This window comes from Onychostoma macrolepis, chromosome 11 (assembly GCF_012432095.1).
Source record: "Onychostoma macrolepis isolate SWU-2019 chromosome 11, ASM1243209v1, whole genome shotgun sequence".
Lineage (NCBI taxonomy): Eukaryota > Metazoa > Chordata > Actinopteri > Cypriniformes > Cyprinidae > Onychostoma > Onychostoma macrolepis.
The window spans coordinates 14285659-14299487 of record NC_081165.1 but is presented as its reverse complement, the minus strand read 5'-3'; the positions used below and the strand labels follow the sequence as shown (position 1 = coordinate 14299487).

Sequence of the window (13829 nt, the reverse complement as noted above, 5' to 3'; positions counted from 1 at the left end):
CCATCTATCCATCTATCCATCTATCCATCTATCCCTGTCTGTCTGTTTGTCTGTCTGTCTAGCTGCCTAGCTGTCTGTCTGTAAATCTTTGTATCTGTCTGTCTATCTGTCTATATGTCTGCCATCTATCTACCATTCTGTCTGTCTACATTTCCTATTTGTCTGTATATCTACAGTCTGTCTGTCTGTCTGTCTTTATATCTGTATGTTTTTTATGTATGTATGTATGTATCTATCTATGTATCTATCTTTCTATCTATATGTCTGTCTGTCTGTCTGTCTGTCTGTCTGTCTGTCTGTCTATCTATCTATCTATCTATCTATCTATCTATCTCTGTCTGTCTGTTGGTTTGCCTGTTTATCTCTCATTCTCTCTCTCTCTCTGTCTGTCTCTCTCAATCACAAATTATCCATCTCTCTATATATTATCATCTCTCTCTATATCTCTCTCTCTCTCTCTCTCTCTCAATCACAAATTATCCATCTCTCTATATATTACTATTTCTCTTTCTGTCTTCATTGAGCATGACAGATATACCTGTGCCTTGGTTTTCTCAGTGGATGTGGAATGGGCTGAGTGTTAACCAGATTACATTCAAATGTTTTCAATCGCGTACACATATGCACTCGAAACACTGCACATAATCAAGCTGCTCTGTGAAAGCATATCGATGTAAACTTCTGTCCTTTCCCACTCTTTTTCTACCTTCTTTTTTTCTACCTTGTTTCTTTCTCTGTAGACCATCACAGACACAAGTCCAATGCGCCGTTCTACGTCCTCACTAGTTCACGGACGTTCAGGACGAGGCGTGCGATTGGACGATTACTCTCTGGAACGGGTGGTGTCAGAAGAAGGTCACCGGCACGGTCCACGAAGAAGAGACCGGGATCGAGACCGGGAGAGAGACCGCAGTCACCGCACCTCAGAGAGATCACTTGCTCGCTATACAGATGCAGACACAGGTCACACGCGAAAAAAATAATTTACTTTTTGTGGTTGTTTTTTTCCTGTTCACATTCTGTATTGCTCTAATTATGCAAAATGTCTTAAATGGGTCATCGGATGCCTAATTGTCGCACGTTGATATGATTCTTTAGAGTCATAATGAAAAGTCTTTAACATACTTTGGTTAAAATCTCTCAGTGGTAGTGTAAAACAACACCCTTTTTACCTTGTCAAAAACAGCTCTGTTCACAGCAACCCATTTCGGTGCATGTCCATTTAAATGCTAATGAGCTCTGCTCACCCCACCCCTCTCTTCTGTGGGGTGACCAGCAGTTCTCTAGACCAGGATTCGCCAACCTTTTTTACACCACGGACCGGTTACGTTTTGAAAATATTCTTGCTGACCGGATGGGGGGGTTGGGTGTTGGCTTTTTCATGATATGGTTTTTGAGTCACAGGTTGGATGATTTTTCGGATAAGCAAGAAAAAAAAAGATTTAAAGCACAGAGAATGAGAATGCCGTGAAGGGTTTTTTGACAATTTTATGTGTAGCCTATGTATCTTAAATGCAGGGAGACGTGAAAGAGGAATCAACTCAGTATTTCCGCACTATCTGAATCACGTCTCTATGCTTGTGTGCGATTTGGCTGTGTGTGAGAACAGCGCGTGAGTAACAAATTGAGTTTTCTTTCGTTTCTTCTTCTTGTGGTTTATAATCGCTTGTACTTGTAAAGTGGCAAATTAATCTTCAAATCACATATGTGCCAAACGGTGGGGTCTGGTCCGTACGTATCACGGATCAACTGTGATCTGTTTAACCCCCAATATATGACAGATCAGAGTGATCTTTCATTTACAAATTGAACATGAAATTGATACTCCATATCAATCGCATACAGCGAAAATGCAGAATAATTAGAACAATCATTAATGCACAGTAAATAATAGAGTGTCATATCTTTACACATTTTTCCCAGTGTATAGTTCTTGCGACCCGGTAGCAGCTCTTCCACGGCCCGCTAGTGGGTCGTGACCCAGTGGTTGGGGACCTCTGCTCTAGACTGTTAACTTTAGCCACATTTAGCCGCGGAACCTGATAACTAGCACATTATTAGGAAAGGCGATTTGCAAAGATTCGTGAAAAAAATCTTATACTCAATTCTTCTGTTGGTGAAGCTGGATCACGAATGATTCGCACGAACATAGATGCATTTAGGTAGATCAGGGGGTGCATTGCCTTCATAAACAAAAGTAATCCTCTGCGTCTTCAGCAGCTCAGATGTCAGGATTAAATGACGACTGCTATGTTCATTATTACATCTAACAACAAAACACCTCATTCGCTTAGGAGCCATTATTGTCTACGTCCCTGCTCCAGCATCAGAACAATGGCGGACTGCTCACTCAGGGTCAGTCAATGCTGAAACGCTAGTGTCAATCAACAATCGTGGGAGTGGCCTGGGTCTGTATGACATCACACAGCCAACAATCTGAGAATGGCTTGATTTGAGAAAGGGGTTATAATTTTTGGGAATTAAAAAAAAATACTGGGTGGATTTTTATCATTATAGGGTGGTTGTGTACACATTTCAGTTTCAGACACATTTCAGTTCAAACAACATGTAAAAGTGAATTTTGCATCCAATGACCCCTTTAATAAAAGTGATAATGCCTTGTAGGAACAATATTACCTTTCATCTCCCTGTTGAAAAAACAGCGTATGCTGGTTAGGAATGTTTTGAAGCATGGCAGCTGGTTTGAGCTGGTTTAAGCTGGTCCTTAGTTGGTCATGAGCTGGTTTAAGCTGATAATGAGCTGGTTATGAGCTGGTCCTGAGCAGGAGCTAGTTGCTTAGGACCAGCACAAAACCAGCACCCTCAAACCAGCTTCCAACATACCTAACCATCATATGCTGGTTTTTTCAACATGACTCTCAGTTCATCCCAAAAAATAAAGTCATCTACTCACCCTCATTTCATTTGAAACCCCTTTATAATCCATCCTCAATTTGACAGCAACTGGGTTTGATGTTTCTGACGTCTAAAGTGCTATCTCATCTCATTTCTGTGTTGGCTTTGGCAGGTCTGGGCACGGATCTCAGCACCACTACACAATCAGGTGACCTGCCACCTAAAGAGAGAGAACGAGAACGGGGTCGAGCAAAAGACCGTCGCCACCACCACCATCATCATCACCACCACAGCTCGGTGGATAAGGAGCGGTACGGTCATGAGCGCGACTACCACCGTCATACTCACGACAGATCTGATCGCCACTGGTCCCGCTCACCGAGTGAGGGGAGAGGGCATAGACAGGTGGGGCACACACTTTTATTTTATGCACAAATTTAACATTATTTTTAGAAGTGACTCACAATAGTACACAAAGGGGTCATGTCAGATTAAATGCTTTTTGTTCGCTGATCTACACTTATAAGTTTGATAAAGCGTTCTCGCCCTGTAAGAGTGTGATTTACTTTAACCCAAACATTTCCTACCTTTCCTCTGGCTATTATTTGCTGCTTGAAAAAGCCTTTGTTATTATTATAGCTTCTGTTTCTAATTTATTCACATATCAAATAAGCAACAGCACTTATGAGTTTCAGGTCTGCTGTCAGATCCACTATAGTTTGCACTGCCCTGTTTGTCAATGACAATAACTTTTTTTTCAGTCTGTGCTGAAATGTGCCAACCAAATGGTTAAATTTATATTAAAATTAATCTTAAAAAACGTTCACTGTTTCTTTACATTGAGATCCTTAAGATGACTAAGAAGAGCTATATGCAGCTAAACAACAGCACAAAATTTGTGGGCAGTCATGCTAATGCATTTTGAAATGAGGTGTTGCAGATTATTTCTAGTAGATAGTCTTTTTTGGACTGGAGAAGGTTTTGCACCAAAAGCTAGAGTATGTTTATGTAGTACATCAAACAATTTTTTCTTTTTTTATGTCTGGTAAAAATAACATTAAAAATTTGAGTACTAACAGAGGCAGAAACAACATTCAAACTATATAAAAGGTGGAGATTATTTATAATGGGTTTGTGAATATTGTTTCAGGTTCACTTCAATTAAAGGTTATTATTATGTTTTTATGTATAAATAATTAATGTAAAAATTATAAATAAGAGCCATCAGTATCAATACTGATATCAGTGATATTAGTCTTTATTCTAAGTACTTATTGAGAAGATGCCATTAAACAAATATTTAAAATATCAAGTATTTTACATGGGTTTTTTTATTGGTTTGATACTGTTTTCACAAGTAAGGTGTACATTTTCAAAACTCTTAGAACAAAACTTTAAACTGATCACACTTGCAACACCACTAGTCATTCTTTCAAAACCTGATCTCATGATTTCATTGTAGTTGCGCATATTTTCATTCCACATAATCATTGTTTTAAAACACAAGATCTTTGTGATATGTATTGAGAACATTTGAATTAATAACCAAAACACAACAGTATGATCTTCTTTCAGTTTAGTACTTTTAACAATCATTTCATTCAAGAGCAAACAATGCAAGATTCATGTTTGTTGCTGAAATAATTACAGTAATAAAGGCAATAATTGTCGTGTTAGAAAATACACTTAAATTACCTAACTTGCATATCTCACATAAAATCAATAATATTTTGTAAAAGTATTTATCCAGTGTGTTGTCAAAAGGTGTGATGAAAGTATGACATGGCCATAACGTTTTGTGCTAGAACAGAGTTCACTGTCAATGCAGTAAATGTCCTCACTGTGCCATATGACCGAATCTATATTCTAGCTGGATTTTTCAGATGAAGGGTGAGTTATAGTAATGTGCAGTCTTTACCATGGTAATGCTTCAATATACAGTATCACATGGCACAATGTAATGTAAAATGCTGTATTTGATGCCATCTGTCTCCCTTCTTCTGATACATCTCTGATCAGTTCCTCTCCCTTGTGTCCTGCTGTATGTTCACAAATAGCAAAACACACGGTTTTACAAATGAGGACGTCCTCAAAGGGAGGTTTTAGGTGATTTTGTCAAGTTTTGCTTACTTCTGGGTACCAATTTGTCCCCAGAAATTGTTTACTGTAACGTAAGTAGGTACACACAAGCACACACACACAGGTTTTCCTATCATTGTGGTGACATTCCATAGGAGTAATGGGTTTTATACTGTCTCCCCCTACACTAACCCTACTCCTAAACCTACCCTTATGAATTTTTTTTTTTCTTTTTCTCATTGGACCCAAAAAAGGACAATGATTTCAGATATTGCCATCTTTGTGGGGACATTTTGTCCCCATAAAATAGGGTTTACCTGAACCACACACACGCTCTCTTACAAAATAGTGGTTATCATTTTAGATAAACCACTTTTAGTGTAAAAATAATTCAGTGCATTTGGTTATCCCTAATTTGAAATCACGTTCTATAAAAACTAAATATCTATTAAATCTATATCTATAGATACACCAAGTGATTCACTGATTAACCATTAAGATGAGTTAGATTAAATAATAGACAAATGTATTAAACTGAATGAGAAGTCATGCTAATGAAAAGTTTGATAGTAATAGCTTTATGGAAGGCGGTTACTGTGAATGAAACATTTATATAGATGAAACACTTATTTTGTGTAGTGATTTTGTGATTGTGTGTATTGTACTAATACAATTGAAAATATGCTGAAATGTTTGAAAAAGTGCACTTTTGATGATCTGTTGTGATATTAGTACTAAGAGTTTTGAAAATTTACCAATTGCTTGTGAAAATTGGGCCAAAGCAATAAAAAAAAAACGAATACTGTGGAATTAATTTTAATCAATTGGCATGACTATTATTTTTATTAAAAGGTAAAGGAAAATAGCATATTTCATGAAGTAGCATTTTGAAGCATTCCTTTATTCACTTCATTCAGCACACCTATTTATGTGTGTAAGTCCATGGTTTAGATCTTTACAGTAACCTGCAATGAGGAGCCTGAGGGATGAAAGGTATCTTGAGCACACAGGTGTGGGTCCATGTGGCAAGACTGTAACCAGACAGCATATGCACACCTGTGACCTTATCATGACTGCTTACTGAAATCAGTTTCTCTTTTTTGTGTTATTCTTTCTTTATTCTTTTATCACTGTGGTTTCTGTCCATTTTTCTCGATGTGACTTGTGGCTTCTCTGTGTCTGCTGTTTTGCCTCATTACCGGTTTGTTTCTTTCTGGTTTTATTGATGTTGTTGTTTCCACACACCTTTTTCTCTCTCTCTCTCTCTCTCTCTCTCTCACACACTCTCTCTCTCTCTCTCTCTCTCTCTCTCACTTACTCTCCCTCGTTTCTCTCTCCTCTTCCTCCTCTACATCCTCCCCCTCTTGCCGGTGTGTGCTCCTCTCTTTTGTTTGACGTTAATTTTGTGGTGTTTTTTTATTTGCCTTGTTTTAATTTTCATGTAGGGCAGTAGTTCTGTGAGCGGAAGCCCCGTTCCCTCGACGTCGGGGACCAGCACCCCCCGACGTGGCCGTCGGCAGTTACCCCAGACACCGTCTACACCGCGCCCTCATGTCACCTACTCCCCTGCCGTCCGTAAGCCTCCGTACGGTTCCCCGGGCCAGGGTCGACTCCGTTCCCCTTCCCCGCGACACTTCTCTCCACCGGGTCACGAACCACCCTACCATCGTCCACCCTCCCGCCACGCCTCGCCCCATCACGGCTCACCCCAGCACGCCTCCCCGCGCTCCCCCAGGCATGCATCTCCCAGGTCTCCACGTCACGGCCGCTGGGGCCCGCCGCCTGACAGCCTGGAGGGCGATGGACCTTTCTACGATCGGGACTATGAGTATGAGCGGCACCATGAGCCGCCTGCCTATGAGCAGAGTCTATCACAGGGCAACCCCCACCCTCATTCACACCCACATCCCCGATCGCCAAGGACTGCTCGTCAAGGGCCTCCCCTGCACCCACGCCGTATGCCTAATGGCTACCGTTCCTCCTCGCCCTCCCCGCACCGGCGCGGCCCCCACCCAGGCCCACACCGGCCACCCCAGGGCCATGGGCCCCGGAAGGGGTTGCACGAACAGTATAGCGAGACGGACGAGGATGATTGGTGTTAGTGCACAGGGTGACCAGGAGGGGGCGCCACTCGACTTAAACCAAGATGTTTATGCACCGCAGCAGGGAGAGAGGGGGTGGAAGGGGAAACGCAAACAGGGCGAATGCACCATTGTGAGACTCTGAGCCTTGGAGCAGCACATACAGCTCCCCTACTCCCTCTCTCTCTAATGCTTTCTCCTGCTCTCTGGACTACGTTTCCCATGCTGCTCAGCACGCAAGGGAATGGGAGCGTACGAGTGAGAAATGGGGTGGTTGCGTTTAGATGGACTGAACTTTAAAGATCAGAGTCGTTGTGTTTGAATGCTCCACTCCAAACTAAGCAAGCAACAAACTATTGCTTCTTGCCCGATGGAAAAAATGAGAAACAACATTCTATGTCAATCAAAAAAAAAAAGGGAAAAAAAAGGAATTTTGAAAAAGAAGCCAGAACCCATTTTTCCCCCTCACATCTATGCCTCTTGAAAAGACCCAAAAAATAAAAAGGGAAGAAAAAACAGACATTGTTAAAGAAAAAGCAAGTGCTCTTGTGAAGGAGAGCTCTACCTACTGCAAAACCAGCCCCATGTGCTGGCCAATATCGATGAGTTTTATCATCTGCGTTTACTGTTACCAACTCAAGATGCTGAGTGACCTCATCACCTGGGGGAGGGCTTAACCGTCAAAGAGGCGTGGCATATGAAAGGACCCAGTGCAGGTGAGAGGAGGCGGGTTGGCGTGGCACACTGAAACCCCACCCACAAACTGCCACTCGGTCCTGACGAGGAAAAGAACGAAACGGCAGATGAGGGAGGGACGGAAAGACTATTTCCTCTTCAGAATGTCTTCAATTGATTACTTCTTCTTTTTGAACATTTGGAGCTTGGTTATTCTGTTGCATTTGCTCAGCTTTCTTTGATATTTTTGGACTAAAATCTGATGGAAACTTGCATGATTGATTTAAAAAAAATATATAAATATATATAAATATATATATCAGACAGAAGATTTACTGTGGGAAGGGGGATGATAGCTCTCTCTTTTCCATTCAGTTGGAAGTTCTTTCTCTCGTTTTCTCCCTGTTGCTCTTGCCATGTCTACAGATCTTTACGTGCAGATGGAGTTTATAGATAGACGCTACAGCAGACCTTTCTAAGTAGCGAGACAGATCTGAAGGTGTTTTCTATGTTATATCCATCTGAGGATCCCAGATGATGTTCTGCACTGTTTATTATTACTTTGGATTGCACTAAAAACGAGCCTGAATGGTGAAACCTCCCTCATTACAGCTCTGTCGGCCATGGCTGCGAACAGAGAGAGAAACGGGGTGAGAGACGTTCTCCTTTCTAAAGGCTTCAATAGTCTTATAATGATGAAAACTATCTTAATGCAATTGATGAAGATGACGGTGATGCTGACGAAGATAGAGGTGATCATGTGACTTTGTTGTCTTGTTTTCGAGAGTTTTGTCTGTTGTGGCCATCTTGTTTCGAACTTTATTTTCGGTTCTGTTCACCACAGATTGAAGTCTATAAGGATGCGCTCCTGATAGCATCCTGAAGTTTACGTACTTGTGACCTCAGCTGAGTAGAATATTCCTATCTGTAGTGAATAGTTCGGGTCAGAGCTCATGAATATTTTAAAAGAGAGAGTTGGGGCATTCAGGATACCCTCGGACAGTTTTTGTGTCAGTTTTTCAGACAAATTCAGGGTCCATTCCATATTTATTTCTTGACAGAAAAAGATGGTCACACAACAGTGTGATCTGAAGAAACCGTTTTATAGAGGGTCAGTTTTTAACCCCTTGAATTATTTCACAGCTAATGTAGAGTTAGTGCAAGTTAGTATTTTGGGTGATGAATGTTGTTGTTTACTCTTTGTCCATGTTGTGGTGCTGTTGCGCAGCTTAAGCCAGGCTAGACTACGGACAAACAATCCCTTATGAAAATACGGTCGCCAGAGGGCGCTTGAAGAACTTTAGATTTTGCAGAACTGTCCCCCGACAGGTGACATAGCAGGTCTGTCGAAGCTCGTCTTTGACTTTTTTTTCTGACAGGATTTCTTTGAGAATTTTGACCTGGGTAGTTTTTGATCATGTAACTGGAAATGATTCTTCCACCCTGCCTTCCTGTTCCCTGCCACGGGCAGCTTGTTATGTCTTTGGCTGCCTGCTCAATCTGAGACCCCCCTTCTGCTCAGGATACAATGATACAGCCAAACATATATCTCACAGGGGTGTAGAGGTGCAGCCTATTCAGACTCCCCTACTGTCACTGAACCCGTCCAGCTGACCCCCACCCATCGGACCATCTGAAAACATCAGAAAAGTCAAATGTATATGAAATATCCCATTACAACAGGCTTTCCCCTCCAGATAATTTTATTCTCTTAAATCCTTAGAAAAACAAGTGAGACATTTGTTGAGATGCGTTATGAATATATAGCTATAAAATGAATGTGGGTAGCATATCTTTGACTTTTGATTGCAGACTTTGTGTTAGCAAATCACAGAGTGTTTTTGAAATTCTACAGGAGACACCTGTGAGATCTTTTTCTCAGGAGTCTCAATTTTATCTCTAGGAGTAACTATTGAGATGTTAAAGAGATCTCATTTATGATTATTCTTTATGGGATACCAGAAAAAGTTCAAAAGATGCAGAAATTCTCCTCAAGACGTCAGTATATGAAGCTGAAAGGATTCATTAGGTTTTCAACATAATCTCTCACTAATTTCAGAATAGCTCACCATATTCATCTAATCTTGAAGTCAGTTGGGCGGTTCTGTATTTTCTCCTTTTCTTATCTTCATTCTGTCCCAGAGTCATATGAAATCCACAGTACTTGTTTTCTTAAAAAAATACAAATAGTGTCATTTCATTTGATCCCTTCTCCTTGCCAACCCACATCCAAGACTTTTAGGGAGGAAACCACTGTTTTCTGGGTGTTTGTTTATGTTTGGCCCAAATTTACCTACAGCTGGCCCCCAGTTAGCCCCTGGTTTGATGCCCATGGGTCTAGATGAACCTGCAGAGCCACAGTGCCTTCTGTTCTAGTGTCGCACACTAACCTTTCCCCTGCCTCTCTTCCTTCTCCCCTCTATCTCTCTCTTAATGTGATGGACTCACACTACGCCTTAACAAGTCCCCATGTCTGCGCTGTCTGCTGGGCTTTTTAAAGACAGGGAGGCACGGTTATATGATGGGGGAAGATCCCAGTTACTCTGAGAGTAATGAAGGGAAATGACAACCAAGTTCTGTCAGGGTGTCCATCTAGGCTCTCTGTCTCTCTTAGCAATGCTTCCTCAACTGGATGGCAGCCATTTTTTGATTTGTCTCACCCTGCTTGTTCAGAGAGTTGCATCGAACATCGGAGGGATTGTTCTACTTCTCAGGTCTTTAGCAAAAGGACAGGAAGGCTTATTTTTGTCAGGCATGAATGTTAGCTAGACCTTTGCATGGTTAATATTATGCCCATTTAGAAGTTCTCTTGGTCTTGTATTTTTTTGCCGAAAACACTTGAAATGCAGGAATTTTGCTCCATTTTAGCTCAAGATGTGGATCAATAGATTATTAATACAGTTTGATTCATTAATTATAAAGAGATAGCAGAAGGTTGTTTTTTTAGGGAAAAGTTCACCCAAAAAGAAGAGAATTCTGTCATCATTTACTCACCTTCTTCTCATTCCAAACCATTATGACTTACTTTCTTCTGTAGAAGAGAAAAAGAGATTATTCCAGTTGCTTTTTTCAATGCAGTTAAAATGACGCAGAATTTAGGCTTTTAAGCTTCAAAAAGGACACAAAAGCTCCATATAAGTAGTCCATATGATTATATTCCAAGTTTTATAAGCCATACAATAGGTTTGTGTGAGAAACGGACTGAAATACAAGTTATTAACAAAATATTTTAGAAATTGGTTCAACCAATTGACAGAACCTGTCAGAATGATTAATTAACAAATTAGAAAGATCTAGTTCACTGGAAGGCTAAAAGCCTTAAATTTGGCATGAAAAGTAAATTGCAATTACTTTTTATTTTCTATTGTGATGCATATAAACACATTGAGGTGAAAAAATGCACGTTTTTCCAATCAAGAATTGATTGATTGGAGCAATAAAGTTTGCTAATTGCTGTGATCTTATGTTAGTGACAGGTCAGAAGTTTGTTTTGAATAAAGGGCACATGAATTAATAAGAAAATGATGTGCATGGGTAAATAATTTCTAATAAACATTGCAGTATTCCATTCATTCATGATAAGCTTATATATAGCACAAAATTAGATTCAAATTTTATCGCAGAAGAAATGAAGTCATCTTGGTTTAGATAAATGAGGGTGAATGAATGGTATCAAGAATTTTCTTTGTTGGGTGCTCTGTCCCTTTAAGAGTTTATGAATATAATTACGACCGGTGCATTATTCTTTGGCTCTGCTTGTTCATCAGTTTAGTTCTGACCCTCTTTTGCTCTCAGTGTCAATGCCTTTATTGCTTTCTGTTTTCGACTCGCATCTTCATTTTCTGTCCCAACAGAAGCCATTTTCAGTTTGCAACACACAAGTGAATCATCGTAGATAGACAACACACTAGCATTTGAGCTCGTGTTGTTTGTTTCGTATCGTCCTAGTGGAACAAAGCTGTATTTTCTTTCTGTTTCATACGAAATAAGGGCTTTCCTTCAATGGTTGAGTGCTGCCAAAACAAGTCACCCTCTATGTAGCTACACCACTTCCTGTGGTCTCCCTTTGTACAGAACAGAACTACATGTGTGTGCATGCTAACGTGTGGGGAAACCGGAGACAAGGGAGGGGGGTGATGGGTAATGTAGTTTTTTTCCCTGTATGTATGAGAGCGAGAACTTGAGGCACAGCTGTGGCCAGCACAGGCAATGTGCATGCCAAAAAAAAACAAAAAAAAATAATTGTCAAAGGGATTCAAATGATATTGTGCACCTTGGGTAATTTAGTGCTGGGTTTGCCAATCCATTTCTGCTCAGCATTAACCATGGCATACTTCATTATCATCCTCATCTGATCCAAATCCAAGATCGGATACGAATCCATCGCCACTATTCCAGAAGATCGGAGGGTTGGGTTCATCCATGTGACAGTGGGACGGTCGTCTGCGAGTGTGTGCGCGTGTATCTGCGAGCTGATTTGAAGGCAAGTCGTTTTATAGTGCCTTAAATGAACAGTTTCCCATCGCCGTTACACGACCGTAGATACGAAGCCATGGCGAAAGCGAAGAGGGTCATCTTGTGTGTACCTCGACTGTCTATCCATGTCTATCTAATTTGTTTTGTTGGGTCTATCAATCTCTTTCTCTTCTGTAACTCTTGTATATCTCATTCATAAACTTCCTGCAACAGTCTGTGTGTTCATCCTCTTTCTTCAACATTGCCATGTTCCTTTGTTTCATTTTCTCTCATTCTTTATGCATGTCATGGTTTCTTTATTCAAACACATTGCTGGAACGATATTACGAGTATATTGATAATTAATACGCAAGAAATCAAAATTTCATATAAATGTATATAAAAACAGTAACATTAATTAAAACATAGATCATAATTATACACAATTAAAGGAGTAGTTCACACTCATGCCGTTCCAAAACTGTATTCTGCAGAACACAAAAGAAGCGCTATCAATATTTGTAGTCTGTACAATGAAAGTCGATGGGGTCCAAGTTGTTAAAATATCTTATTTTGTGTTCTGCGAATGAAAGAAGATCATTGAGTGAGTAAACAATGACAAGAATTTTCATTTTTAAGTACACCAGTGCCAGAATAGATGCTTTGCTCTCAACTAAAAAAAAGTAAAAAAATGTAGCATTAAATCAGAGAAACGAACAGATTTGACATAAAAGAGAAATTAATGTTGCGGTTCTCTAAAAGGAAGCAGATCACAAGACAGGAAGTGCGTTTTCTGCCCCGTCAGCCGGAGCGCTCGTATGTGTCGAAGGGGAAATAAGCGTGTGGTGTGAATGTGTGAATGTGTGAGTATGAGGGGAGTTCCTGCGAGCGCGCTGCCACTGTCACTGTGACACCCACAAACCCGTCCCATCTCTCCTTAATCACCCATATCCCACCCGCCATCCATATTACTATTGACCTGAACCATTTAGAAGCAAAAGAGGAAGTTTAAAGAGAAAAAAAGGCCATGATAAAGAGAGGTATTTAATTACTGATTTGCATGTGCAACGTGCATGCCACTATGTGGGTTAACAAGTCAACTTCAGGAATTATAAAATATAAAAAGAAATATAAAGAAAAAGAGTATATATGTATAGATATATAAATATAGTTAGATGTTTTTATGAGCAATGTGTTCCTTTTTTTCTTCTATTTTTAAAAATGAAAAAGACAAAAAAGAGCATCAAGAGGAAAAAAAATAATACAAGAGACATGATAAAGCTCATAGAATGTTTGTTTGTTTCTATTGCCAACTGTTCTCTGAGAATCGTGGGTAAGGTGAGCACACAACATGCTGTGGAAATGTACTACTACAGAGTTAAAAAAAAAAAAAAAAAATGGTGAAAAGATACCCAGTGACTCTCAGTATGAGAGACTGCACATCACTCTGATTTAAGAAGAAATCCAAAACCCTTTTGCTGATGTTGAGATGTGAAAGAGGCTGCCTGAAACTGGTGATGTTACACATTTATTCTGGCTATGAAAAATCCCCCTTTTTCTCTCTCTTCCTCTGTCTCTCTATCTCTCTGCTATTTCTACCAGTGCATTTTGTAATTCCGAACAGAACTCTTCCTAAAGAACCTGAATAAAAACCAGAGAGAATGCATTCTAAACCCATCTCTT

At 40.2% G+C, this 13829-nt stretch overlaps 1 protein-coding gene across 17 annotated transcripts in view; it reads left to right on the top strand.

Annotated features, from left to right (window-relative positions):
- The window catches only part of cacna1ab (calcium channel, voltage-dependent, P/Q type, alpha 1A subunit, b), a 165945-nt gene extending 152133 nt beyond the window's left edge, over positions 1-13812 (top strand). For 16 of the 17 annotated variants that reach the window (XM_058792387.1, XM_058792402.1, XM_058792403.1 and 13 more), the window contains 3 exons: positions 741-963; positions 3029-3261; positions 6381-13812. In XM_058792387.1, the coding sequence (XP_058648370.1) occupies positions 741-963; positions 3029-3261; positions 6381-7037 (1113 nt within the window). In that variant the 3' untranslated portion in view covers positions 7038-13812. The remainder of the gene's footprint in view (positions 1-740; positions 964-3028; positions 3262-6380) is intronic. The other variant, XM_058792401.1, reaches the window with a different exon arrangement.
- The last annotated feature ends 17 nt before the right edge of the window (positions 13813-13829 follow it).